The following is a 24,743-nucleotide window of genomic DNA, read 5'->3' on the forward strand; positions in this document are numbered from 1 at the left end:
GACGTGCATGTGTTGTAGACACTTGTGTGTGTTACAGACACGTGCGTGTGTTACAGACGTGCCTGTGTTAACAGTAGATAAACATGCATAGTGACTCTGCACTTCTCTCCCTCAGGACTGAATTTCTATGAGCAAGTGAAGCTGGTCAACTTCATCCGACGGCAGGTTCACCAGGGCCGGTGCTACGGCTGCTGGGCCAGGTTCCCATCCAGGGCCGACCTGGGGGCCCACCTGGCGGAGGCCAACCACGCGGCCCTGCTCCCCGACAGGAGGACCTGGGACCAGCCCGAGTGAGTAGCGTGGTTGGGTGGCCTGAGAGGCTGTGGGGTTCTGGCTGTGTGGGGTCCCTCTATTTCCAGGGAATGTCCCATCAAGTCCCCCCAGAACCCTAGCCAGGAAGCTCTAGGACAGGTTTTCCTCTTTAAAACAGACGGCTTTGGTTTTTCCACAAATCCCAGGTGTGTGGCTTGACCACCGGGTGCCTTGTTCCTGTAATTCTCATTCTAAGGTGCCCCAGAACCGACCACAAGGTGTGTCCAGACAAGGACACAGCATGACTCGGAAATGTCCATAGAGATTTGTTGTTATTATTATTAGAGGCCCGGTGCCCGGATTTGTGCACCGGTGGGATCCCTCTGCCTCGCCTGCGGGGATCGGGCCGAAACCGGCTCTCTGACATCACAAGGGGTCCTGGATTGTGAGAGGGCGGTTCGCGGGTAACACACCCTGGAATCGGGCTCCCTCCTCTGGTTCTGGGAGCATCACACCCAGAGAACCACAGCTGCCAAGTCACTGCAGCTCAGCAGCTCCTGCGTTTTGAGCGCCTGCCCCCTGGTGGTCATTGTGCGTCATTGCTAACGGCTGGGTGGTCACTTTGGCTTTTATATATACGGACTAGAGGCCAAGGCACAAAATTTGTGCAAGGGGCTCGGCCCGTGCAGCCCCGGCTTCGTCCAGAAGGTCGTCCGGCTGTCCGGTCTAATTAGCATATCACACTTTTATTGTAGATTATCACCTAGAATGAAGGAACCAGTGATGGTTAGGCAGGAAACAAACAGGGAAAGCCATTGTTCTCAGCAGATCTTAGCGGATGGAGTGTGAGGGAGGAGCTGTATTTGAAGGCTGCTACCCGTCGGTCGGGGAGAGCGGGGCCTTTGAGGAGGGAGGAAGGATGTCAGCTTCAGCCTCGGAGTGGGGGCGCTGCCCAGCCAGCTGCCCCGGCGCGGGGGTGCTCTGACCCAGTGAGCTTATCTTCATGTAGAAAAGCAGCGAGGACACTCGCAAGAGGGCAGGAGAGGTCACCCTGAGGTCACTCAGAAGGGTCTCCCTCACGGCCGCGCTGTTGAAATTGTGGCGAAGGAAACCCTTGGAGCCGCCGTCCTCGGTGAGGCACAGTCGGTGAGACCTGTCTGTGGTGTTGCAGGTACTACTTCCCCACCTATGAGAACGACAGCCTGCTGTGCACACTGTCCGACAGCGAGGGCGACCTGTCGGCTCCGGGCCAGAGCAGGGGCGTCACCGTCATCAGTGAGGACACGTCCCAGCTCCAGGCGCTGAGGCAGAGCAGCGTCCTGAACCGGCTGCTGCCACGGGGCTGGGAGGGCTGAGGGAGCGAGCCGTCGCCTGTCCAGAGACAGACCGAGCCAGGAGTGTGCATGGAGCCCCAGCCCCCCGCCAGGGACGCGTCCTGGCCAAAGTAAACTGAAAAAATGACTTTACTTTTTTCAAAATAAAATGAGGACTTTTTGTATTTTTTACTCTAAAGTTTTATTATGTAACCAGAGCATCTGGTCTCATTTCATTAGACCAATTGTCTGTGATAGGACATGCACATCACAAAGAAACAAAATGTTCGCCCAGCCGTGTGGCTCAGTGGTTGACCCTCGACCTGTGAACCAGGAGTTCACGGTTCGATTCCCGGTCAGGGCACATGCCTGGCTTGCGGGCCTGCGGGCTTGCTCCCCAGTAGGGGGCGTGCAGGAGGCAGCCGGTCAATGATTCTCATCATTGATGTTTCTATCTCTCCCTCTCCCTTCCTCTCTGAAATCAATAAAAATATATTTTAAAAATAAATGAAATGTTCAGATTATTTATAAACCAGGTTTCAGCCAGTGTCTTCAGTACCTTCCCCCCAATTCCACCCCCACCCCGCTCCCTTCGTCCAGGAAGTCAATTTTCACCACACATGCTTCATGCCTGCGCTGGGCAACCTGGTGGGGTGGTGGCCCGACGGGAGCCACGGAGGCAAGGAACCGGGCCAAGCCGGGTGGCGCGCAGATGGGCGCTGTTTTGGAACAGTCAAGAGCGACCTGTCACCTTTACGCCTTCTGCCTGGAGGTGCAGACTCCCTAGAAATGGACATGAGCCCAATGAGCCCACGTTCCTGCAGTCTGTCCACATCGCTAACAGACCCCATCATGACCTCAGAGCCAACAAGCCCATGATTTCCGCTGCCCCTGCTCCGAGTGCCTTTCGCAGGGTTGTCAGTTAGGAGACCTGCTAGATGCCTCCTGATAAGATGCAGTGAGGAGGATGAAGCATCACTTCTGGGGCTTCCTCCCAAGAACGTGTAATGCGAACAGAATGGAACGGCAGTCCACGCCAGGCTAAGGTACAGTCTAGAAAATAATTGGCCTTCATTCTTCTAAGTCCAGGCCAGGAAAAAGCAGAAACTGAACTACTGTTTCCGACTACAGAGGCACCACAACCTGTGACCTGGCATTGGATCCTGGACCAAGTAAAAAGGGTTTTCAACCGGTTGATGTGGCTCAGTGGTTAAATTTTGACCCATGAACCAAGAGGTCACCAGTCCAATTCCCAGTCAGGGCACATGCCCTAGTTGCAGGCACAATCTCCAGCAGGGGGCGTGCAGGAGACAGCTCATCCATGGTTCTAGCTCTCTACCCCATCCCTTCCTCTCTAACAATCAATAAAAAACCTTTTGTTTAAAGGTTTTTCTTTTGTGTAAAAGGTATTAGAGGGACAGCTGGCAAAACTTGGTAAGGTCTGTAGTAAATGTGATGTTGGTGTCAATTTCCAAATGTCGGTGATTTATATGCCGGGCTCATACACCATCCACTTCCTCCAAAGGGAGCACATCCCAGCGTGGTGTGCTTGGTCAGCAGAGGCGCCGCCCCTGCCCCTGAAGTCTCCCCGACTCGGGAGCTGCGGGTGCCGGCAGCTGCAGCACCACCCAGTGGAACGCTCAGGCCTCAGACTGGTATGTTGGAGAGCTCAGCGGCTCAGTCCCCACTGACAGCAATTTGCAAGACTGAATGGCGCTGTAAGAGCGCTAATTGAAACTGAAAAACACTCCGTGAGTTCGTACAGCATTCATTCAGCATCTAAGATTCCAGGGGAGCTGTGTCCTCTGGGGCTTGGAAAATTAGACTACAACACACGGATGTGTGAAGATATTCTCACTCAGTTGTCTTGGATACAGGGTGGGCAGTAAATGAAAATCTAATCACCGTCAACTGAGGTTTGGGTATTGCCATCATTTGGAAAACATTGGGAGATCAGAAGAATGTGCTGTGGTCAACAGCAGAAGCAAAAATAAATTGATGTCTTACCTTCCGCAAGGCAATCCCTCCCACACCTGCCTCACTGCCCAGAAAGAGTCAACCAATGAATGCATCAGCAAGTGAACGACAAATAATGCTTCTCTCCGTCCCTTCCTCTCTCTCTCTCTAAAAGCAATAAATAATTTTTTTAAAAAAAGAACGTTTAGCCTGGCCCATGTGGCTCAGAGGTTGAGCGTTGACCTATAAACTAGGAGGTCACGGTTCGATTCCCTGTCAGGGCACATGCCCAGGTTGTAGGCTTGATCCCAGCGTGCAGCATGCAGGAGGCGGCCGATCCATGATGCTCTCTCATCATTAATATTTCAGTCTCCCTCTCCCTTCCCTGAAATCAATAAAAATATGTTTTTAAAAAGAAAGTTTACTTGTCAAGGTAGACGTGAGCCTGTGTTATTTATCGGCGTTAGCTTCCTTGACGACTTCACAGGGTTAGACACGGTGTGGGCCTTCACTGTTCACAGGGTTAGACACGGTGTGTGGCCTTCACTGTTCACAGGGTTAGACACGGTGTGGGCCTTCACTGTTCACAGGGTTAGACACGGTGTGTGGGCCTTCACTGTTCACACGGTTAGACACACGGTGTGTGGGCCTTCACTGTTCACAGGGTTAGATACGGTGTGTGGCCTTCACTGTTCACAGGGTTAGACACACGGTGTGTGGCCTTCACTGTTCACAAGGTTAGACACGGTGTGTGGCCTTCACTGTTCACAAGGTTAGACACGGTGTGTGGCCTTCACTGTTCACAGGGTTAGACACACGGTGTGGCCTTCACTGTTCACAAGGTTAGACACACGGTGTGTGGCCTTCATTGTTCACAGGGTTAGACACGGTGTGTGGCCTTCACTGTTCACAAGGTTAGACACATGGTGTGTGGCCTTCACTGTTCACAGGGTTAGACACGGTGTGTGGCCTTCACTGTTCACAGGGTTAGACACGGTGTGTGGGCCTTCACTGTTCACAAGGTTAGACACGGTGTGTGGCCTTCACTGTTCACAGGGTTAGACACGGTGTGTGGCCTTCACTGTTCATAGGGTTAGACACGGTGTGTGTCCTTCACTGTTCACAGGGTTAGACACGGTGTGTGGCCTTCACTGTTCACAGGGTTAGACACACGGTGTGTGGGCCTTCACTGTTCACAGGGTTAGACACGGTGTGTGGCCTTCACTGTTCACAAGGTTAGACACGGTGTGTGGCCTTCACTGTTCACAGGGTTAGACACGGTGTGGGGCCTTCACTGTTCACAAGGTTAGACACGGTGTGTGGCCTTCACTGTTCACAGGGTTAGACACGGTGTGGGCCTTCACTGTTCACAGGGTTAGACACGGTGTGTGGCCTTCACTGTTCACAGGGTTAGACACGGTGTGTGGCCTTCACTGTTCACAGGGTTAGACACGGTGTGTGGCCTTCACTGTTCACAGGGTTAGACACACGGTGTGTGGGCCTTCACTGTTCACAGGGTTAGACACGGTGTGTGGCCTTCACTGTTCACAAGGTTAGACACGGTGTGTGGCCTTCACTGTTCACAGGGTTAGACACGGTGTGGGGCCTTCACTGTTCACAAGTTTAGACACGGTGTGTGGCCTTCACTGTTCACAGGGTTAGACACGGTGTGGGGCCTTCACTGTTCACAAGGTTAGACACGGTGTGTGGCCTTCACTGTTCACAGGGTTAGACACGGTGTGTGGGCCTTCACTGTTCACAGGGATAGACACACGGTGTGTGGCCTTCACTGTTCACAGGGTTAGACACGGTGTGGGCCTTCACTGTTCACAGGGTTAGACACACGGTGTGTGGCCTTCACTGTTCACAGGGTTAGACACGGTGTGTGGCCTTCACTGTTCACAGGGTTAGACACACGGTGTGTGGGCCTTCACTGTTCACAAGGTTAGACACACGGTGTGTGGTCTTCACTGTTCACAGGGTTAGACACGGTGTGTGTCCTTCACTGTCCTCTTGCCCGGGTCCCACGAGAAAGCCCACCTGGGGCCACATCCCAAGAGCGTGTGGTCCAGCTGCACGAGGACGCTGAGCCTCCAGGGCCCACAGCCAGCCCCAGGCTGACACCAAGCCCCAATGCCAACACTGGGAGCGCCCACTGATGGGCCCCAAGTCTCACCCACGGAAGCAGCTTGCTCCCTTTCCCTGATTGTACGAGGCCTTCGTTCAAACCGCCCTCAGAACTGAGCCCCTCGGCACCTGAGCCCTTAAGGGAGGAGCCCACTGTGGGGGCAGCGCGTCAAGGGGAGACGTGCGGAGCCACCAGCCCTTCCCTACGCCCAGGCCCGAGGTCGGGGGCTTTCCTAGGGTGACGCCTACCCTGGGTGGGGGGTCTTCCAAGCAGAGCAGCGGGCGGTCTCCCAGGCGCTCTTCCCCACCCATCTGCTCAACAGGCCCTGCAGTTACAGGGAGGTGTGAGGCGCTGGGCAGGGGTGACGGCCCCTCAGGTGGTGACCTGTCAGCTGTCCTGGCCCCTCCAGGGGCTCAGGGCTCGCCCCGTGTGCAGGGCTCAGCCCATGTGTCATCCCATGTGCAGGGCTCGCCCCGTGTGCAGAGCTCGCCCCGTGTGCAGGGCTCGCCCCGTGTGCAGAGCTCGCCCCGTGTGCAGGGCTCGCCCCGTGTGCAGGGCTCGCCCCGTGTGCAGGGCTCGTCACAGTGTGCAGGGCTCCTCACAGTGTGCAGGGCTCAGCCCGTGTGCAGGGCTCCTCACAGTGTGCAGGGCTCGCCCCGTGTGCAGGGCTCATCACAGTGTACAGGGCTCGTCCCGTGTGCAGGGCGTGGTTATTAGGAGACCTGTTCTCGGTTCAGAAGAGGCAGCCGTTCCAAGGTGAACCTACCCCTGCATCTGGATGACTACAGGGACTCACAGGGGAGGGTCCTGTCCCTGTCTCTGTCCATTTAAGAGAAGAAACACGCACTGATTTCTGGGAAATCCGAGTTGTCCGTGTGTGTGTGTGTGTCCGTGTGTGTGTGTGTGTGTGTGTGTGTGTGTGTGTGTGTGTGAGAGAGAGAGAGAGAGAGAGAGTCTGCGCACACATGTGCTGGAGCCCATCAAATCCCCCAGTTGTTCTCCATCTGCACTGACCCAGGGCCTCTCTCTGATAGACAGCACACAGGTCACCGCGGGTCAGAGGAGACCTCCGATCCCTTGTCGCCGGACAGCCTGGGGCGGTGTGTGTCCAGACAGGCCTTTTCCCGGGCAGGCCGCCTCCCAAGGCGGGGGTCGCCAACATTTACTAACCGTGCTCATGGGTGCCACAGCGAAGAGAAAACGGTTTAATCATTCCAGTTACTCACGGAAATGAGTGGGAAGAGAGCAACATGGGTGGCTGTACATGGATGTAACCACGAGCGGGAGGCACAGCCAGGACGGGAGGCGTGTGGGAGGCCACTGCACCCCAGGACCTCCCGCTGGAATTCTGTCTTCTGGTTCTCTCCATTCTCCTCCTTCCCTCTCTGCCGCAAAGGTCTTTGCTAATTGACATGACGTTGTTATTTTCATCAAGTAGGAGAGCGTTGGTTTGTTTGCTGGTACTTGTTTGCCTGGTATCATGAGTCCCCTCACATATACTGATGTGAATTGTTCTAGAGCAGGGGTGGGCAAACTTTTTGACTCGAGGGCCACAATGGGTTCTTAAACTGGACCGGAGGGCCAGAACAAAAGCATGGATGGAGTGTTTGTGTGAACGAATATAAATTCAAAGTAAAGGAGCAGAGGGGAGAGCAAGAGAACCGGATAGAACAGCCGGATCTGGCCCACGGGCCGTAGTTTGCCCACTGCTGTTCTAGAGTGTCCTCCGACAATGGTCTACGTACATTTCCTTTATGGATTCACACTCAGGGGTCCATTGCTTCTTAACATTATTATGCCTGTGGGTGTAATATACTAGTTTCATGTGATATTTTCCTTTGTTACTGTAGAAATGATAACCAAAATTATAATGAAAGCCGCTAATTGAAGTGCATAAAATACAAGGTGTCCCCCCAAAAATGTGTACACATTATAAAGATGGTGTGTATTAAACTACATTTCATTGTCAAAATGTGATGGAATCTATCAGCTGTTACAGGGTATATACATTTTGGGAGACACCTTATATATCATGTAATATTCTTACACTTGGATATAACGAATTACAATTCAACATAATGAACGCTTTTAAAATTTCCTGTTAATATTATTATTAATTAGGGCCAAAGAAAGCATTCTGGCTGTCTGCCTACACAGTTTAATCTGAACGATCCCGCAAGTTCTATAGGAATGTATGTGTGCACATACACACACACACACACACACACACACACACACACACACACACACACACTGCTCCCTGCGTGAGGACAAGGCCGGCCTTACCAGTGAAAGCTCGTTAGTGCAGCTCTCGTGGGGCCGGGAAGGCTGCAGAGCCCTGGGGGTCGTGAGCAGCTTCTGGAAGTCGGCTGGCTCCCGGGTAACCCTGACGACAAGGTGGTTATTATCTGATCAGCTCGTGCAGGGGAGCCTCTACTGAGACCGCCTTTGAGGGCTCTCTCCTCAGTCGCAGGAGGGGCCCGCAGCGCCCCCTGGAGGCCGCCGGGGGTGTTGCCCTGGTGTGCTCCTAGGAGGCACTTGTCCTTTGCAAGCAGGTTAAGAGTGCGTCTCCTCAGCCTAACTGGAGAAAAGAAAAACATTGCTTTCATCCCTGGCCACCTCAGAAATGTCTCTGAATATGCAGGAGAAGTATAGCCAGCTCCTCGACTAGTCGGGATGGTTAAACAGCCACTCTGGTGACGTCTGTCTGGGGAACAGCCCCTCGGTCCGCCACCTCCGCCCCAGGCTGGGGGCACCTGGGATCTGCAATGGGGAAGGGGGGTGCGGAGGGGAGGGGGTGAAGGGAGGTGAAGGGGGAGGGGGAGATAGGAGAGGATGAAGGGGGAGGGGGTGAAGGGGAGAGGGGGGGAAGCGGGGAGGAGGAGACGGGACTGGGAGAGTGAGGAGGGCGAACTATGTGAAGGTTTTGAGAAGTAACGTTATTTCGAATTGTTTAAATTACATAAAGGAACCGTGGAAGACTCGGAGAATGTAGACCAGAACAAAGAAGATGTACGGGGGGTGGGGGGAGAGGTAAGAGATCAACCAAAGGACTTGTATGCATGCATATAAGCATAACCAGTGGACACAGACAACAGGGGGGTGAGGGCATGTGCCAGGGGGGGGAGGGGGGTGGAGGGCAATGGGGAAAAAAAGAGACATATGTGTACTACTATGTGTAATACTTTAAACAATAAAATAAAATTTAAAAAAAGAAGGGGGGTGGGATGAGGGCATGCGACGGGGTAGGGGAGGCTGGGGGAAGGTCAATGGGGGAAAAAAGGAGATATATGTACTACTACATGTAATACTTTAAACAATAAAATAAAATTTAAAAAAAAAACAAAAATAAAAACTTTAAAAAAAGAAGAAGAAGATGCAGAGACTGAGGAGGTACACGCTTCGGCACTGTCTTTATCAACAGCACGTGGAGGCCGATCTGTGTGTCAGTTTGCGAGCGTCGGGGGTATTCTCCCGGATGAGTGCTAAGTCTTCCTCGCTATGTGGCCCCCAAAGGGCCGCGCGGACTGGTCCTCCACCTGCCGGGTGCCGCCCGGAGCCCGGACTCCTGGCGCAGGGGCGGGAGGCGCTGTGTCCTCCTCGGGAGCCACCGGCCCCGCACCCCACATCTGGGCCGCGCCTTTGGAAGCTGTTTGTGGTCCAATGACGCACCAGCTGGAAGGCCTGCCTCCTTCACTCCCAGTCCCTGGCGTTGTTGTTCTTGTCAGTGGTGCTAATTTTATGTACTTTTACTAAAGCATTGATTGAAACTGTAGTCAATACTGAATGGGATGGGGGTTTTTAAAAATAGGTTTTTATTGATTTCAGGAAGGGAGAGGAAGTGATAGAAACATCCATGAGGAGAGAGAATCATCGATCGGCCGCCTCCTGCATGCCCCCCACTGGGGATGGAGCCCACAACCCGGGCAGGTGCCCTGCCTGGGATTGGACCCTGACCTCCAGGTTCCTAGGTCGACCCTCAGCCACTGAGCCTCCCCAGCCGGCCAGAAGGGTGGGGTTTTTAAGGTTCTGAACCACAGCAGCAGCAGGTGCTTCTGGAGAAACCGATGGGAGGGGAACGGCCCTCGTCTGTGGCTCCAGGGCCAGGGCTCCTCTGGCCGCAGGTCTGGGTGTGGTGCCAGGTACGTGACTCCGTGTGCACGGCGCGCCGCTGAAGACGGAGGAACCTCAGGACACCCCCAACTAGCAGACAGCCCTCCTCCTTCCCGTGATAATGGAGCTTCTTCCGATTAAACAACATCACAGGAAGTCAGCACAGACTTGGTGCGTAGGGGCCCCCGGGCCTCCTAATACAGTGGTCGGCAAACTCCTTTGTCAACAGAGCCAAATATCAACGGCACAACGATTGACATTTCTTTGGAGAGCCAAATTTTTTAGACTTAAACTTCTTCTAACGCCACTTCTTCAAAATAGACTCGCCCAGGCCGTGGTATTTTGTGGAAGAGCCACACTCAAGGGGCCAAAGAGCCGCATGTGGCTCGCGAGCCGCAGTTTGCCGACCACTGCAGAGGGTGGTGTGCTTGAGGCCATGATGGGGAGCACCTCCCCGCTCGCATCCTGCACACCACAGAGGTTGGCACGAATGCTCAGTCCCTCTGCGGGGAGCACCGTCGGAAGCGGAGCGCTGCCTGCCGATGGCTCGGCGGCTCGGTGGCTCGGTGGCTCGGTGGCTCGGTGGCTCGGTGGCTCGGCGGCTCGGTGGCTGTGCGTGGGCCATGCACCAGGAGGCCGCCAGTTCGGTTCCCAGTCGGCACCTGGCAGCGAGGATCCAGCAGGTGCTTAGCTCGGCTTGGGAGGGTCCCCTCGATCAGCGGGCACACATCTCCCCACATCGAGTCCGAAGAGCTCGTGGGCACACATTGCAGCTCCGCGCGGCCTCGCCGTGAGCGCCGGCGTCTGGCAGCGAGCCCTGCCTTCCGCGACTTAAAACCCCGCGTGTCTGGTTCCCAGGAGCAGTTCACACGCTGCTTTAGGCAGATGTGGCTGCGCCCGTGACCCCGGCTGCATGTCCGCTTCCGGACAGGAGGAGCCCCCGGTGCCTCCGTCCCTAGGAGGCCCACACGCGGTGCTGAATGGGCCGCGCGGTTCTGCGGGAGATGGAAACGCGGTTCTGCGGGAGATGGAAACGCCACCGCAGCACCCAGCCCACCCCCCAGCCACCTCTCCCCGAACAAACACCGTCAATGTGTCTATGGGGTTGGTAGGCAAGGCAGTCCTTGGCCCAGAGAATTTGGCTCATTAGCCAGAGCGAAGCACCCAAAGAAATTACTCAGCAGTGTGGCCTGGAAGCCCTCCCAGTCCCGCACGGGTAGGTTGGGAAGGCGGTGGGAGCGGGATTTCCTCGTGGTGATGGAGTTACCTCTCACGCAGGCATTTTGTGGGTTAAGGCAGTGGTCGGCAAACTGTGGCTCGCGAGCCACATGCGGCTCTTTGGCCCCTTGAGTTTTTAGCAAAGGCCAGCTTAGGAGTACCCTAATTAAGTTAATAACAATATACCTACCTATATAGTTTAAGTTTAAAAAATGTGGCTCTCCAAAGAAATTTCAGTCGTTGTCCTGTTGATATTTGGCTCTGTTGACTGATGAGTTTGCCGACCACTGGGTTAAGGCATCAGTGATTATCCCTGGGCCAACTCCCCTTGCCGAACCCTGTCCTAGACACACGGCAAAGAGCGGAGCAGGGGCAGGGGCGTCTAATGAAAACGGCATCGAGCAGCGCGATTTGCCGAGAAACAAGTGAAGCTGTGAGTGACAAGCAGCGCGGAGCGTGCAGCCGCCCTGCCGTGTGATTTCAGTCACCGCTTTTCCTCGAACCTCCACCCAGACGTGATGCCTCAGCCAGCAGGGGTCCTACGTGCCATTCGCCTGATGTAATTACTCGGCCCCAGGGGCCCTCGGCTATTAGGCCCGGAGGTGTGATCTTAGCCAAAGGGTGCCGCGGGGTGGCAGCTCTGTTCAGCGCGAGAAGCGGTGACTCGTCCTGTAACCCAACCCATTGGCGGGGTAGAGAGTTGTTTAACTTGAACGTGGCATAGGCAGTGAAAGCCACCTCCCTGGGACCCTTTCGAAAACCCAAACGAGAAATTCTCTAACATGATGACAAGGTAACAGGCGTTGACAGCGGGCACGCCCCTTTGCTTCCCGTCAGCTCTGTCCTCCGACCGCACTGCTCCTGGGTCCCAGGAGTTGAGTATATCGTGGTCTTTGGATACCTTCCATCTCTCTACTCATCACGGCTATGTCTCCTTCTTCTTCCTGAATATATAACCTATCCTATATAAGAAAGAGGTAATATGCAAATTGACTGTCACTCCAACATACAAGATGGCCGCCACAAGATGGCCGGCAGGGGAGGGCAGTTGTGGGCAACCAGGCCTGCAGGGGAAGGCAGTTGGGACAAACCAGGCCATCTGTTTTGCAAGATGGAAAGTTCTAGAGATGGTTGTACAACAGGGGAGGGCAGTTAAAGGTGACCAGGCCAGCAGGGGAGGGCAGTTAGGGGTGACCAGGCCAGCAGGGGAGGGCAGTTAGAGGCAACCAGGCCTGCAGGGGAGGGCAGTTGGGGAGGACCAGGCCTGCAGGGGAGGGCATTTGGGGGGGACAAGGCCTGCAGGGGAGGGCAGTTGGGGGTGACCAGGCCATCAGTGGAGGGCAGTTAGGGGAGACCAGGCCATCAGGAGAGGGCAGTTAGGGGTGACCAGGCCTGCAGGAGAGGGCAGTTAGGGTTGAACAGGCTGGCAAGGGAGGGCAGTTAGGGGTGACTGGGCCAGCAGGGGAGGGCAGTTGGGGGCAACCAGGCCTGCAGGGGAGGATAGTTAGGGGTGACCAGGCCGGCAGGGGAGCAGTTAAGCGTCAATCAGGTTGGCAGGGGAGTGGTTAGGGGGTGATCAGGCTGGCAGGCAGAAGTGGTTAGGGGCAATCAGGAAGGCAGGCAGGCAAGCGGTTGGGAGCCAGCAGTCCTGGATTGTGAGAGGGATGTCTGACTGCCCATTTAGGCCCGATCCCACAAGGGGTCCCAGATTGGAAAGGGTGCAGTCTGGGCTGAGGGACACAACCCCCACCCCTGTGCATGAATTTCATGCACCGGGCCTCTAGTTTATAATAACCATTTCAACATCTCTGCTAATTCCACCACTTCTGGTTCTGGGTTATTTAATCAGCATTTCTCCAGGTTATAAACGATTGTTCTTGACTCTTTGCGTTCATGGTCATTTATGAGCAGATGTTGGATATTGTGAGTGTTATGTTTTTGAAGGTTTGATTTCGTTGCCGTCCTTTGGCATTGGGTTCTCTTCTGGCACATGGTCAGTCACGGGGAATCGGTTGGACCTTTCCCACTCGTGCCTTTAAGCTTTCTCGGGGCAGGTCCAGAGCTGCCCTCGGTCGAGGGATAACTTGGCCCCGTTATCAGGATGCACACCTCTGAGGATTCGGCCCAGTACCTCTCGTACTGCAAAACCGTGCCCCTTGGGCCTACGCCACACAAACCATTCCCGGCGCGGTGTGAGCTCTCCAGGGACTGTGCCCTCTCATTGCCAGGGCTCCTTTCCTGGTCTGAGCTAGTTCCCGTCCACACACGGAGCGTCCCACCCGGCCAAATACTCAGCGCTTCCTCCGCCGATCTCAGCGCTCTCTTTCTCTCTCTCAGCAGCGCCTCCTCGCTGGTTATTTGTCTTGAAAATTCTTCTTGACTTGGCCAATACCTGCCTTCAAACTCACCGAGACATCAGGGGAGGGCAGTTAGGGGCGACCAGGCCTGCAGGGGAGGACAGTTAGGGGTGACCAGGCCAGCAGGGGAGGGCAGTTGGGGGTGAACAGGCTGGCAAGGGAGGTCAGTTAGGGGTGACCGGGCCAGCAGGGGAGGGCAGTTAGGGGTGACCTGGGCTCATCCATTCAGCAAGTATTCCTTTAACCACCATTTCCGCCAGGTGCCTGTTCTCCTGGCTCTCCCTGGCTGGGCCAGCTGCGGGCAGGTGCAGCCAGAGCCGCAGGCAGCCTGTGGCCACCAGGTGCTCCCCTCGCGCAGGAGCTGCTGCGGCCGCCTCCCTTGGTCAGTCCTCCTGCGCCGTTTCCCGGTGTCAGCACCGACCTCGGGTCCCGGCAGGGTGGTGTCCTGTCCGGAGCTCTGTGCTTCCGACACCTGCGTTTCACAAACACAGAAAACAGAAGTTTCTTCCTTTTTTTTAGTATATATTTTTAATTAATTTCAGAGAGGAAGGGCGCGAGAGAGAGAAAGAAACACCAATGATGAGAAAGAATCACTGATTGGCTGCCTCCTGCACGCCCCCTACTGGGGATCGAGCCCACAACCCGGGCATGTGCCCTGACTGGGAATTGAACCGTGACCTCCTGGTTCATAGGTCAATGCTCAACCACTGCGCCACGCCGGCCGGCCGGGCGGAAAACATGTTTCTGAAAGAACACGAGGACCCTTGTCCCTGGGCCCCAGGGCACGGCTCTGGTGTAGCAGGGCCCTGACATCACACACCTACCCTCAGGGCCCAGGGAGGAGCCACAGCTTCCCCTCGAAGTCCTTCTAAACAGCGGGCAGGCGGGCATGGAGCGCCCTGAAGGTCTGGTGGGTGTCCTGCCCGCGGTGGGAAGGACACCGCTCTGGGGGAGGGTGTGCGTGGCAGAGATGTTCAGCGAAGAGAAGGCCAATTAAGTCCCTGCTGAACGCCGCCTCTCAGGGGCCGGAATGCAGGAGAGGCTGCAACGTGGATGCACCTTGGGGGCCTCACGTACGTGACGTAAGCCAGGCACACAGACAGGTCCTGGACGATTCTACTTCCATGGGGCCCCGGAGGGGTTAGGGCAGGGGTGGGCACACTTTCTGACTCGAGGGCCACAGTGGGTTCTTAAACTGGACCGGAGGGCCGGAACAAAAGCATGGATGGAGTGTTTGTGTGAACTAATATAAATTCAAAGTAAACATCGTTACATAAAAGGGTACGGTCTTTTTTTTTTTATTTCAATAGTTTTATTCATTTCAATCATTTTAACAAGAAGAATGTAAACACTAATTATTATAATTTGAAACTTCAAAAAATGGAGGAATCATAGCACAATAACATACCTTCTATTGAAGATGGCAAAGGCAAAATAAAATTGCCTGACCAAGGAAAGGTACAAAAGCCTTTCAAATTAAACTTAAATATAATAAAATAATTTAAAACTAAAACAAATAGAAAAGAACAAAATGTGTAAACAGTAAATTAAACATTTTCTTTAGTGCAACTTCCAAATGATGCCCGGGACGTAGATGTAGATGGCAACGTAGACTGGGTTGAAAGGTTTTTGGTCTTGAAAACATCCACTTCAGTGGGAACAGTGTTGTTGGTCTCCTTTTTAGCTAATGCTCTGATCCTGTGCTCTCCAGGGGCGTGTCTCCCTACATCACCACGATAACGTGTCTCCGCATTCCCAGGGTGATGTCGGGGGCCGCGTCCGCGGGCATTCCAAGGAGCCTCTGGAAGACGGAGAGGTTGTTCCTTCTACTGAATGGGGATATAAATCTGCCCACTCAGAAGAAGGAGCTGCGGCCGTGTTTCCCGACGTTGCCATGTTAACACTGCTGCTGGTGAAGGAGCGGAGGGGAGAGCAAGAGAACCCTCCGCTCTTTCGGCTCCGCGGGCCGGATAGAACAGCCAAACGGGCCGGATCCGGCCCACGGGCCGTAGTTTGCCCACGGCTGGGTTAGACTCTAAGGCACCAAGTGCCATGGTGGTTGACAGGGCCTGGGGGAGTGGGGTGGGCGGTTAAATGGGTGTAGAGTTTCCGTTTTGCAAGATGGAAAGTTCTAGAGATGGTTGCACAACAGTGCCTACAGTCAACACATTGTACACTTCATGCCTAGAAGGTGAAGTTTAAGTTACTTTTTTAAACCACAATAAACAAATGTTGATCATCACTCATTGTAACTAATATTGTGCCTTTTCGTGGTAAGGGAACATTTGAGGCAAAAATAATCCTTGTCCGTCTTCTCTGGCCTTGGCCCCACCAACGCAAGGTCAGCCAAGGGCCCGTTTCTTTCCGACCTTGACCTTGCCTCTGCCCGGTGCAGCACTCTGACCTCCAGGCCTGGTCTGTGGGCCCCGTTTGGTGTTTGGGAAATGTGATTCTTCACTGTGACTTGTCCCAATTGACTTGAAACAGTGCCAGTCCCCCTGCCCCCGCCCACACTGGGTCACGGGCCAGAGGGAGGGCTGCGGCCTCAGGGGGCAGAGCCAGGAGCCGGGGCCAGTACTGGTGTCACTGTAGCCAGTGTTGATACCAGCCATCAAGTGTGGGTGTCATCGGCAGGAAAAGCATGTAGTTATCCTCAGAGGGGATCGAACAATGAACTTAACCACGTCCCACCCGTAACGGCCACATCTGGACTTCATTGGTCCTCCAGGGGAAAATGGCATGACCCACTCCTAAGACACAGTTTCAGCTGTCGCTGTGAGATGTCACGCAGGCCCTGGCTGGTGTGGCTCCATTGGCTGGGCATTGTCCTGTGCACAGAAAGGTTGCTGGTTCGATTCTCGGTCAGGGCAAATTCCCCGGACAGTAGGGGCGTGCAGGAGGCAGCCCAAACTCTCACATGGATGTTTCTCCCTCTCCCTCTCCCTCTCCCTCTCCCTCTCCCTCTCCCTCTCCCTCTCCCTCTCCCTCTCCCTCTCCCTCTCCCTCTCCCTCTCCCTCTCTCTCAAAAAAAAAAAAAAAAAAAGAGGTCAGTGTATGTGCAGAAATATTAACAGCAAACCTTAAACTCATCCTCAGGATTTTCATGAAATCGGACCCACCTGGCTCCATGGAGCTGCAGGTGTGAGGGGAAATGTTAGAATTGCACAGAGAGCAAATGGGTTGCGTCCTGAAAGTGCCCTGGTGGGGGGCGTGGGACGGGGATGGTATCGTGCAGATGGAGCAGGCCAGGCGGCCACATCCAGGGGGCAGCCCTTCCTGGCTGCTTGGCTTTGGAGCAGTCCCGTCACCCCTCTGTGCCTCAGGGGCCATGTTCTCATCTCACTGGGCTGATGAGCGAGGTGAAGCCTGTGAATAAAATGCTGGCAGGGAGCCCTGCGGGCGTGGATCAGGGTTGGACTCCCGGTCAGGGCACATGCCTGGGGTGCAGGCTGACCCCCAGAAGGCAGCCCATCGAAGATTCTCTCTTATCATTGATGTTTCTACCTCTGTCTCCCTCCCCCTTCCTCTCTCTCTGAAATCAATAAGAACATTGTATTTAAGTGCTAGCCCGGGGCCTGGCACATACCACGCACTCAGTAAACACTGTGTATGACGGTGGCTTCTCTCTCCCGGTGCGTTCGCTCCCCTCTGCGATGGAGTCCATTTTGGCTCTCCTGCTGCCTTGCAAAATGTGCTCGGTAGGCCCTAACCGGTTTGGCTCAGTGGATAGAGCGTCGGCCTGCGGACTGAAAGGTCCCGGGTTCGATTCCAGTCAAGGGCATGTGCCTTGGTTGCGGGCACATCCCCAGTAGGGAGTGTGCAGGAGGCAGCTGATCGGTGTTTCTCTCCCATCGATGTTTCTAACTCTCTATTCCTCTCCCTTCCTCTCTGTAAAAAAACAATAAAATATATTTTTTAAAAATTTTTTTTAAAAAATGTGCTCGGTAGGCGAGCGCTGAGTGGGTTCGTTTAAACTCATCACCATGACAGATGATTAACACAGGACAGCTGAAGGGCCTGGGACCTGGTGGTGGGCAACGCGGCCCCGGAGGACCAAGGGAGGTGGGGACGGCGGGTCGGTGCTCAATCCCAGCATAAACCACGCCAAGGGCCACAGGTGTGTGTGCCTGAGCGGCCAGCGGGGGACCCCAGGTTGACCTGCCCTCTGATCACGAGGGGGGCGGGGTGTCCGCTTCTCTGTGACTCTGGGCGTGTGGGACAGGTTTGTGAAGACTGAGGTGCATATGAGCTCCTGTTGAAATCAGGAAGAGCCGGTGGGACTGAGGAGGAAGCGGGGTGATGGGGGCACCCCACCATCTCTGATGCATTCATACACTTTGCCTCACTGCTTACATCCTGAGCTCAGTGACCAGGCCCTCACGCCTGCTGCCTCTGGCCGCTCCTGAGTCCCTCCTTCGGGGACTGTCTTACCCGAGAGAAACAACCCCCCCGGGGGGAGAGGACCCTTATTTGTAGACATCAGGGGCGTCTCAGCAGCGGGTCTGTCGCACTGCCGCAGCCCTGGCTGCTCGGGGTTCCCAAGGTGTGCCGAGCCCTGCCCCGAGCCCTCGGGGTGACCTGTCGCTGCCTTAGCCCAGAGCCATTCTCTTCATCTCGTTCCATGACCTTGAAAGCCCAGCGCGTCCTTGTCGGCTCTGGGTGTTCTTTTTAAAGCTTTGCGTTAGCGAAGGTGACCTCCTGACACAGCTCCGCCTGGTCTGACGGGAGGCGTAACAGCTGGGCTTTGTGAGATAAGCACCTTCTGAAAACAAGAACCCTTATTCATCACCAAGCTTTTCACAAGGAGGTAAAAATCACCACCTACAGCTAAAAATAGGTCGCCCAACGCGCAGACCCCTCGCTCGGGTGCTCTCGGGAAAGGTAGGAGGCCACAGACGGGTGGCTTCGGAGGGAATCGAAGGAGTTGCTTGCAGGCTAGAGGTCTGGGTGAGTTGCAGAATGGACTTCACTCCCAGGGCCAAATCTCTCTTGTACACGTGGAGTCGTCGTTGGGAAAACACACACACAGGTGCTGTATGCACAACAGTGATGGCATTAGGTCAGCATGTAGTTAAAATCCCTTTGTCTGCCCTAACCGATGTGGCTCCGTGGACTGGAGGGTCCCAGGTTCGATTCCGGTCAAGGGCATGTACCTTGGTTGCGGGCACATCCCCAGTAGGGGGTGTGCAGGAGGCAGCTGACCGATGTTTCTCTCTCATCGATGTTTCTAACTCTCTATCCCACTCCCTTCCTCTCTGTAAAAAATCAATAAAATATATTTTAAAAATAAATAAATAAAATCCCTTTGTCTGAGCTTGTGGCTCCAAACTCTTGAGCAGAGAGAAGCCCAGAATGAACTGTCTGATGTGTTTCAGAAGGAAGAGATGCCTTTGACCAAGGGGACCGTTCTGGCCCCAGGAAGGAGGGAGCGGCACAGGGCTGCCCCCTGTCGGGCCGCTGCGGAAACACAGGGTGCGTTTTGCTTGTCTGCCAAGAAAATGTCCCCAAGGAAACGTCTCCAGTCACCTCCCTGGGAATAATCTGGCTGCATATTCAACACAGAGACTTCTCCCAACAGAAGAGCTGCAGGGGTCCTCAAACTTTTTAAACAGGGGGCCAGTTCGCTGTCCCTCAGACTGTTGGAGGGCCGGACTATAGTTTAAAAAAAAAAACTATGAACAAATTCCTATGCGCACTGCGGGCCCAGGATGAGTCGGCTGCTAAGCAGGACAGGCAGCAGCACCCCAGCGGACCGCATGTGGCCCGCGGGCCGTAGTTTGAGGACCCCTGAGCTAGAGGAACACAATAAGCTAAGCAGTGGAGCAGAACACAGAATACATGAAAACTCCTGGGCAGGTGCTGAACGTCTGTATGCCCTGCCCCACCCTCCAACCCATATGTTGAAGCCCTAGTGCCCAGGGTGATGGTATTTAATGTGGGGCCTTGAGAGGTACTTAGGTCAGGGGTGCAGCCCTCATGAAGGGGATTAGTGCCCTTAGAGCAGAAACGCTTTTCTGCATGCATTGAGATGGTCCTGTGATTTGTACCCTGAACGGTGTCAACGCGGTGCCGCACACTGATTGATCTGTGCAGTTGAACCATCCTTGCATCCCAAGGATCCATCCCGCTTGGTGAATGATGTTTAAAATGATCCTTTTGCCCTAACCAGTCTGGCTCGGTGGATAGAGCGTCGGCCTGTGGACTCAAGGGTCCCAGGTTCGATTCCGGTCAAGGGCATGTACCTTGGTTGCGGGCACATATCCAGTGGGGAGTGTGCAGGAGGCAGCTGATGGATATTTCTCTCATCGATGTTTCTAGCTCTCTCTCCCTCTCCCTTCCTCTCTGTAAAAAACCAATAAAATATATTTTTTTAAAAAAATAAAATGATCCTTTTACTCTGCTGTTGAATTTGGTTTGCGAGTGTTTTGTTGAGGATTTCCGCTGGCACCTTGTTCTGCAGCGTCCCAGTCTCCAGAACTGTGAGAAATAAACGTGATCCAGTGCCAACCAGTGACCATGAGAGCACATCAGCTGGGGAAATGGTTTCTTCCCTGAGAAGAGCCGAAGCCACAGGAGACCCTGCTCTCCAGACCTCCCTCCCAGCGGGCTTTGTATCTGTGCCACCTCCACCCCGCCCCCCAGTGAAGGTGTGAACAGCAGCACAGTCTATCCTGCAGTTTCTCTATCCAGACCGGAGGCTGCGGGCTTAACGCTTCATCTGACCAGTAAGTACCATATCTTCCCGTGTATAAGATGCCCCCATGTATAGGATGCTCCCCACTTTTCCAACCCAAAATTAAGAAATCAATATTTTAAACATTTTGCTGGTTTTCCTCTTAGGGCTCTCTTCTTTATAGGCATCTTAAGGAGTTGTTCTTCCTGTTTTCTCCACTGTCCGATCACACACTCAGCGGGAGGAGGTCCACGTGGTCTCCCTGCAGCTCGATTTCCATGCTCTTTTGCATAGCTGATTGCATTCCATTTGAATTTTGCAGAATAAGAGAATCTCTTATTGATATTTATCTTTTTATTTGTTGACATCTTTATGGGCTCAGAACATTCCGGTCCCTGTTGCATCTGCGCACTCTTCACTTCCACCTCCAGTCATGGCATCAGCTGACGTCAGTAACAATAAGGCTCGTGATTGGAGGAAGCCTATTTGCCAAGGCTTCCTGCCCCGACTCCCTCCTTGGCTGACTTCCATATATAAGGTGCCCCTCGATTTTCAGTCTAACGATTTTAGAAAAAAAAAATAGCATCTTAAACACGAAAAAATACGGTATACCGTCTGCAACTGCGGGGTGGGGGCGGGGAGGGGAGAGATGAAGGCAGGACCCTGGAGGAAGCAGACCGCGGCCAGGGGCCACAGGGTTTTGCTGGCATCTGAGCCTGCTCTTGCCTCTACCGGTGCGAAAAGACAGCTCCTTCTCCCAGCCTCCCCACCTCCGCGCTCACTGACCCGCAGACCGAGGACATGTCGGTTTCTAATAAACAACGTTTTGATGTTTGTGAGTCCATTTGTCAAAGGGCATTGCATGTTCTATTTCCAATAATGTCACCTTCTCCAACGAAACCTGTTTCTGAGACGTGTACAATGAATCACGGCTCTATGCGCTTATTAAAGTTCCAGGGACTTTATTTCTGTGGGATCTTCAAATAAAAGTGTTTCTGAAAATGTTAGGTTACAAGATCCCAACATTTCCCCATATTTCAAATTTTTCTGTCAAGTATTTAGGGATCTGTAAAGAAATGCATGTACCATTTGAAGAAATTCTGACTTTTTATAGAAAAGCAGGAATTGGTTGCGATATTGACAGTCCTCAGTCTCTGCTTGGACGTGCCGTTTTAAATTAATTCTGTCAAAAGAGCCACACTTGTCATTGCTCTCAGTGTTCATTCTGCAGACCGCCTAGCATCCGTGGTCGGCAAACCGCGGCTCCCGAGCCACATGCGGCTCTTTGGCCCCTTGAGTGTGGCTCTTCCACAAAATACCACGGCCTGGGCGAGTCTATTTTGAAGAAGTGGCGTTAGAAGAAGTTTAAGTTTAAAAAATTTGGCTCTCCAAAGAAATGTCAATCGTCGTACTGTTGATACTTGGCTCTGTTGACAAATGAGTTTGCTGACCGCTGGCCTAGCTCAAGCTTTCCTGGGACCCTAGACCTCCACCGGTCTCTGCGTTCTCTTGCCCTCTGCTGGCTAAGTGAGACCTTCCTAAGAAACATGTCACTCAGATGCTTACCTATGGTCACCCATGCACAGCCTCTGTTCTACTCATTTTTAGGGCCATTCGGCAAAGGCCTCCTTAACAATTAAAGGGGTTCAGGACAGGCCTCCCCAAGACGTGCCACTTTGGCGTACAAACGATTCCGAGCTGAAGGCCATCGGGACTCTGCAGACCCCTGAGAGTTTTGCCTCTCCCTTAAAAAGGGTTTAAATCAGGGGCTTTGCCCTAAGAGGGATCACCGGAAATCCCTCGTCATCGCCTCTCTCTGGGCAGGGCCAACACCCAGTTACTGAACAGTCTGCTCTGTCATCGTTCTGAGAGGGACCTCCTCCCCTCTGCACCCCGAGGGTCTTACCTCGTCCTCAGCTCAGAAGGCCATAGGGACCTCATCTTCCTCTTGTGTCTCTGAACCGCTGGTGTGTGCGGGGTCTCTGACTCTCTCTGGTGTGTGGGGCTCCCATCGCACATCAGTAATTGAATTTGGTTGTTTTCTCTTGTTCCTGAGCCTCAGGTGGAGGGGATGGTGGGACCAGCAGGGGCCCTTGCTCTGTCTCAGGTGGAGGGGATTGTGGGACCAGCAGGGGACCTCGCTCTGTCTCAGGTGGAGGGGATGGTGGGAGCAGCAGGGGACCTCGCTCTGTCTCAGGTGGAGGGGATGGTGGGACCAGCAGGGGACCTCGCTCTGTCTCAGGTGGAGGGGATGGTGGGAGCAGCAGGGGACCTCGCTCTGTCTCAGGTGGAGGGGATGGTGGGAGCAGCAGGGCACCTCCTCTGTCTCAGGTGGAGGTGGTTGTGGGACCAGCAGGGGACCTCGCTCTGTCTCAGGTGGAGGGGACTGTGGGAGCAGCAGGGGACCTCGCTCTGTCTCAGGTGGAGGGGATGGTGGGAGCAGCAGGGGACCTCGCTCTGTCTCAGGTGGAGGGGATGGTGGGACCAGCAGGGCACCTCGCTCTGTCTCAGGTGGAGGGGACGGTGGGACCAGCAGGGGACCTCGCTCTGTCTCAGGTGGAGGGGACTGTGGGAGCAGCAGGGCACCTCGCTCTGTCTCAGGTGGAGGGGACTGTGGGAGCAGCAGGGCACCTCGCTCTGTCTCAGGTGGAGGGGATTGTGGGAGCAGCAGGGGACCTCGCTCTGTCTCAGGTGGAGGGGACTGTGGGAGCAGCAGGGCACCTCGCTCTGTCTCAGGTGGAGGGGATTGTGGGAGCAGCAGGGGACCTCGCTCTGTCTCAGGTGGAGGGGACTGTGGGAGCAGCAGGGGACCTCGCTCTGTCTCAGGTGGAGGGGACTGTGGGAGCAGCAGGGGACCTCGCTCTGTCTCAGGTGGAGGGGACTGTGGGAGCAGCAGGGGACCTCACTCTGTCTCAGGTGGAGGGGACTGTGGGAGCAGCAGGGGACCTCGCTCTGTCTCAGGTGGAGGGGATGGTGGGAGCAGCAGGGGACCTCGCTCTGTCTCAGGTGGAGGGGATGGTGGGAGCAGCAGGGGACCTCGCTCTGTCTCAGGTGGAGGGGATTGTGGGACCAGCAGGGCACCTCGCTCTGTCTCAGGTGGAGGGGACTGTGGGACCAGCAGGGGACCTCGCTCTGTCTCAGGTGGAGGTGACTGTGGGAGCAGCAGGGGCCCTCGCTCTGTCTCAGGTGGAGGTGTTGTGGGACCAGCAGGGGTACCTCGCTCTGTCTCAGGTGGAGGTGTTGTGAGGCAGGTGGGAGACCGTTCCCCACTATCTTTCTGCCCCAGGTGACCATCCAGCTCTAGACCTGCTTCCCATCAATGTTCCGTGACCTGGTGATGCCGGCTCCTGGGACCTGTCCTGTCTCACGCATCTCTCATGTTTCCCCCCCGGCACCCACTACCAGCACCTCCTCACACACTGTATGTCTGACCGTGTCTCCACTGCGTACTTTAGTAGAGTGTCAGCAGCTACATGCAAGGTGGTTTGATAAATGCCTTCTGCGTGGGTAACTGGTTGGTGTTTGCCTTGTTCTCCCTTGTCCATTCTGTAGGCCTCCAACCCCATCGACTGGGTCCAGCGGAGGCCTCAGGCATGGAATCCAGCCTTTGCACCCCTCTAGACCTTCACGGCAGATGAGGGGGCCTCGTCTGGCTGGGACCCTGGTGTTCCCAGGCCCCCGCCCGTGCCCTTGCAGTGGCCACGATGGAGCACACGCCCTGGGTAAGGTCAGCCCCTTCCTGGGGACCGTGGAGGAGAGTGGACCAGCTCATCCTCTTATCCCTGTGTCCCCTGCTCCTGCTGGTGGTGACCCCAGCAGATGTCGTCAGGCCCTGCTGCTGAGACCCCGCGTGCTCTCCTCGTTCCCGAGGTCTGGGGTCGGCTCGGGACTGACTGCGCTCTCAGATTTCCATGCTCCCTTTTACGTCTCAAGTGAGATGGGTGTGATTGTCTTAGAGTTGTTTTAAAGGTACAAACTTCTCTCTCCCCCCTCCCTCTTTAATTTTTTTTAATAATTAATGAGTTTATATTATTTTTTAAATATATTTTTATTGATTTCAGGGAGGAAGGGAGAGGGAGAAAGAGAGAGAGAGAGAGAGAGAGAGAGAGAAACATCAATGAGAATCATTGACCGGCTGCCTCTTGCATGCCCCCTACTGGGTGTTGGAGAGTGGGAATTTTTGAGCACTACTGAGGCCGTGGACTATGCCCCAGATAGAGTTGTCAGTGCTGACACCAGGCCAGGCCTTGAGATATGGTCTCACGGCCCCTTCCCAGCACGTAGGCCTTCTTTCATAGAACACGGTCAGCTTTCTGAAGAACAGGACGACCCTGTGAATAACATGGTCGTCAATGGCATGATCCTGACGTTGCTTAGGAAAAACTGTTTTGTCTTGGGTTACTTGCTCTGCAAAAATGGGATGTGGTTAATGTGCTTAAAAGTGGTCCCGCACAAAGGGTCGGGGCTGCTCTCTGGACTCCCTGCGTGGAGAAAGGCGGAGCAGTCGCCGGCCGGCTAATAAAGGCTCCCTACGTTTTAATTTGGTCTGGACTCCAGGGGTCGTTCACTCACGCTCACCCCACGACACTGGGGATCGAGCCTGCAGCCCAGGCATGTGCCCTGACTGGGACTGGAACGGAGCTCCTGGTTCCTAGGTCAACAACGCTCCGCCACTGAGCCACGCCGGCCGGGCCGTCTCTCTATTGCTTTGTACTTTTTCCCAGAGGGAGGGC

The 24,743-nt window shown here is 54.6% G+C and overlaps 1 protein-coding gene across 1 annotated transcript in view; it reads left to right on the forward strand.

Annotated features, from left to right (window-relative positions):
- ZNF277 (zinc finger protein 277) overlaps window positions 1–2,064 on the forward strand; it is a 45,165-nt gene extending 43,101 nt beyond the window's left edge. Inside the window, exons 11-12 of the mRNA XM_080666130.1 lie at window positions 116–290; window positions 1,424–2,064. Of these exons, the coding sequence (XP_080522256.1) occupies window positions 116–290; window positions 1,424–1,607 (359 nt within the window). The 3' untranslated portion in view covers window positions 1,608–2,064. The remainder of the gene's footprint in view (window positions 1–115; window positions 291–1,423) is intronic.
- Window positions 2,065–24,743: the final 22,679 nt, after the last annotated feature.

The sequence above is a fragment of the Plecotus auritus genome (assembly GCF_963455305.1).
Source record: "Plecotus auritus genome assembly, chromosome: 4".
Taxonomy (NCBI): Eukaryota; Metazoa; Chordata; class Mammalia; order Chiroptera; family Vespertilionidae; genus Plecotus; species Plecotus auritus.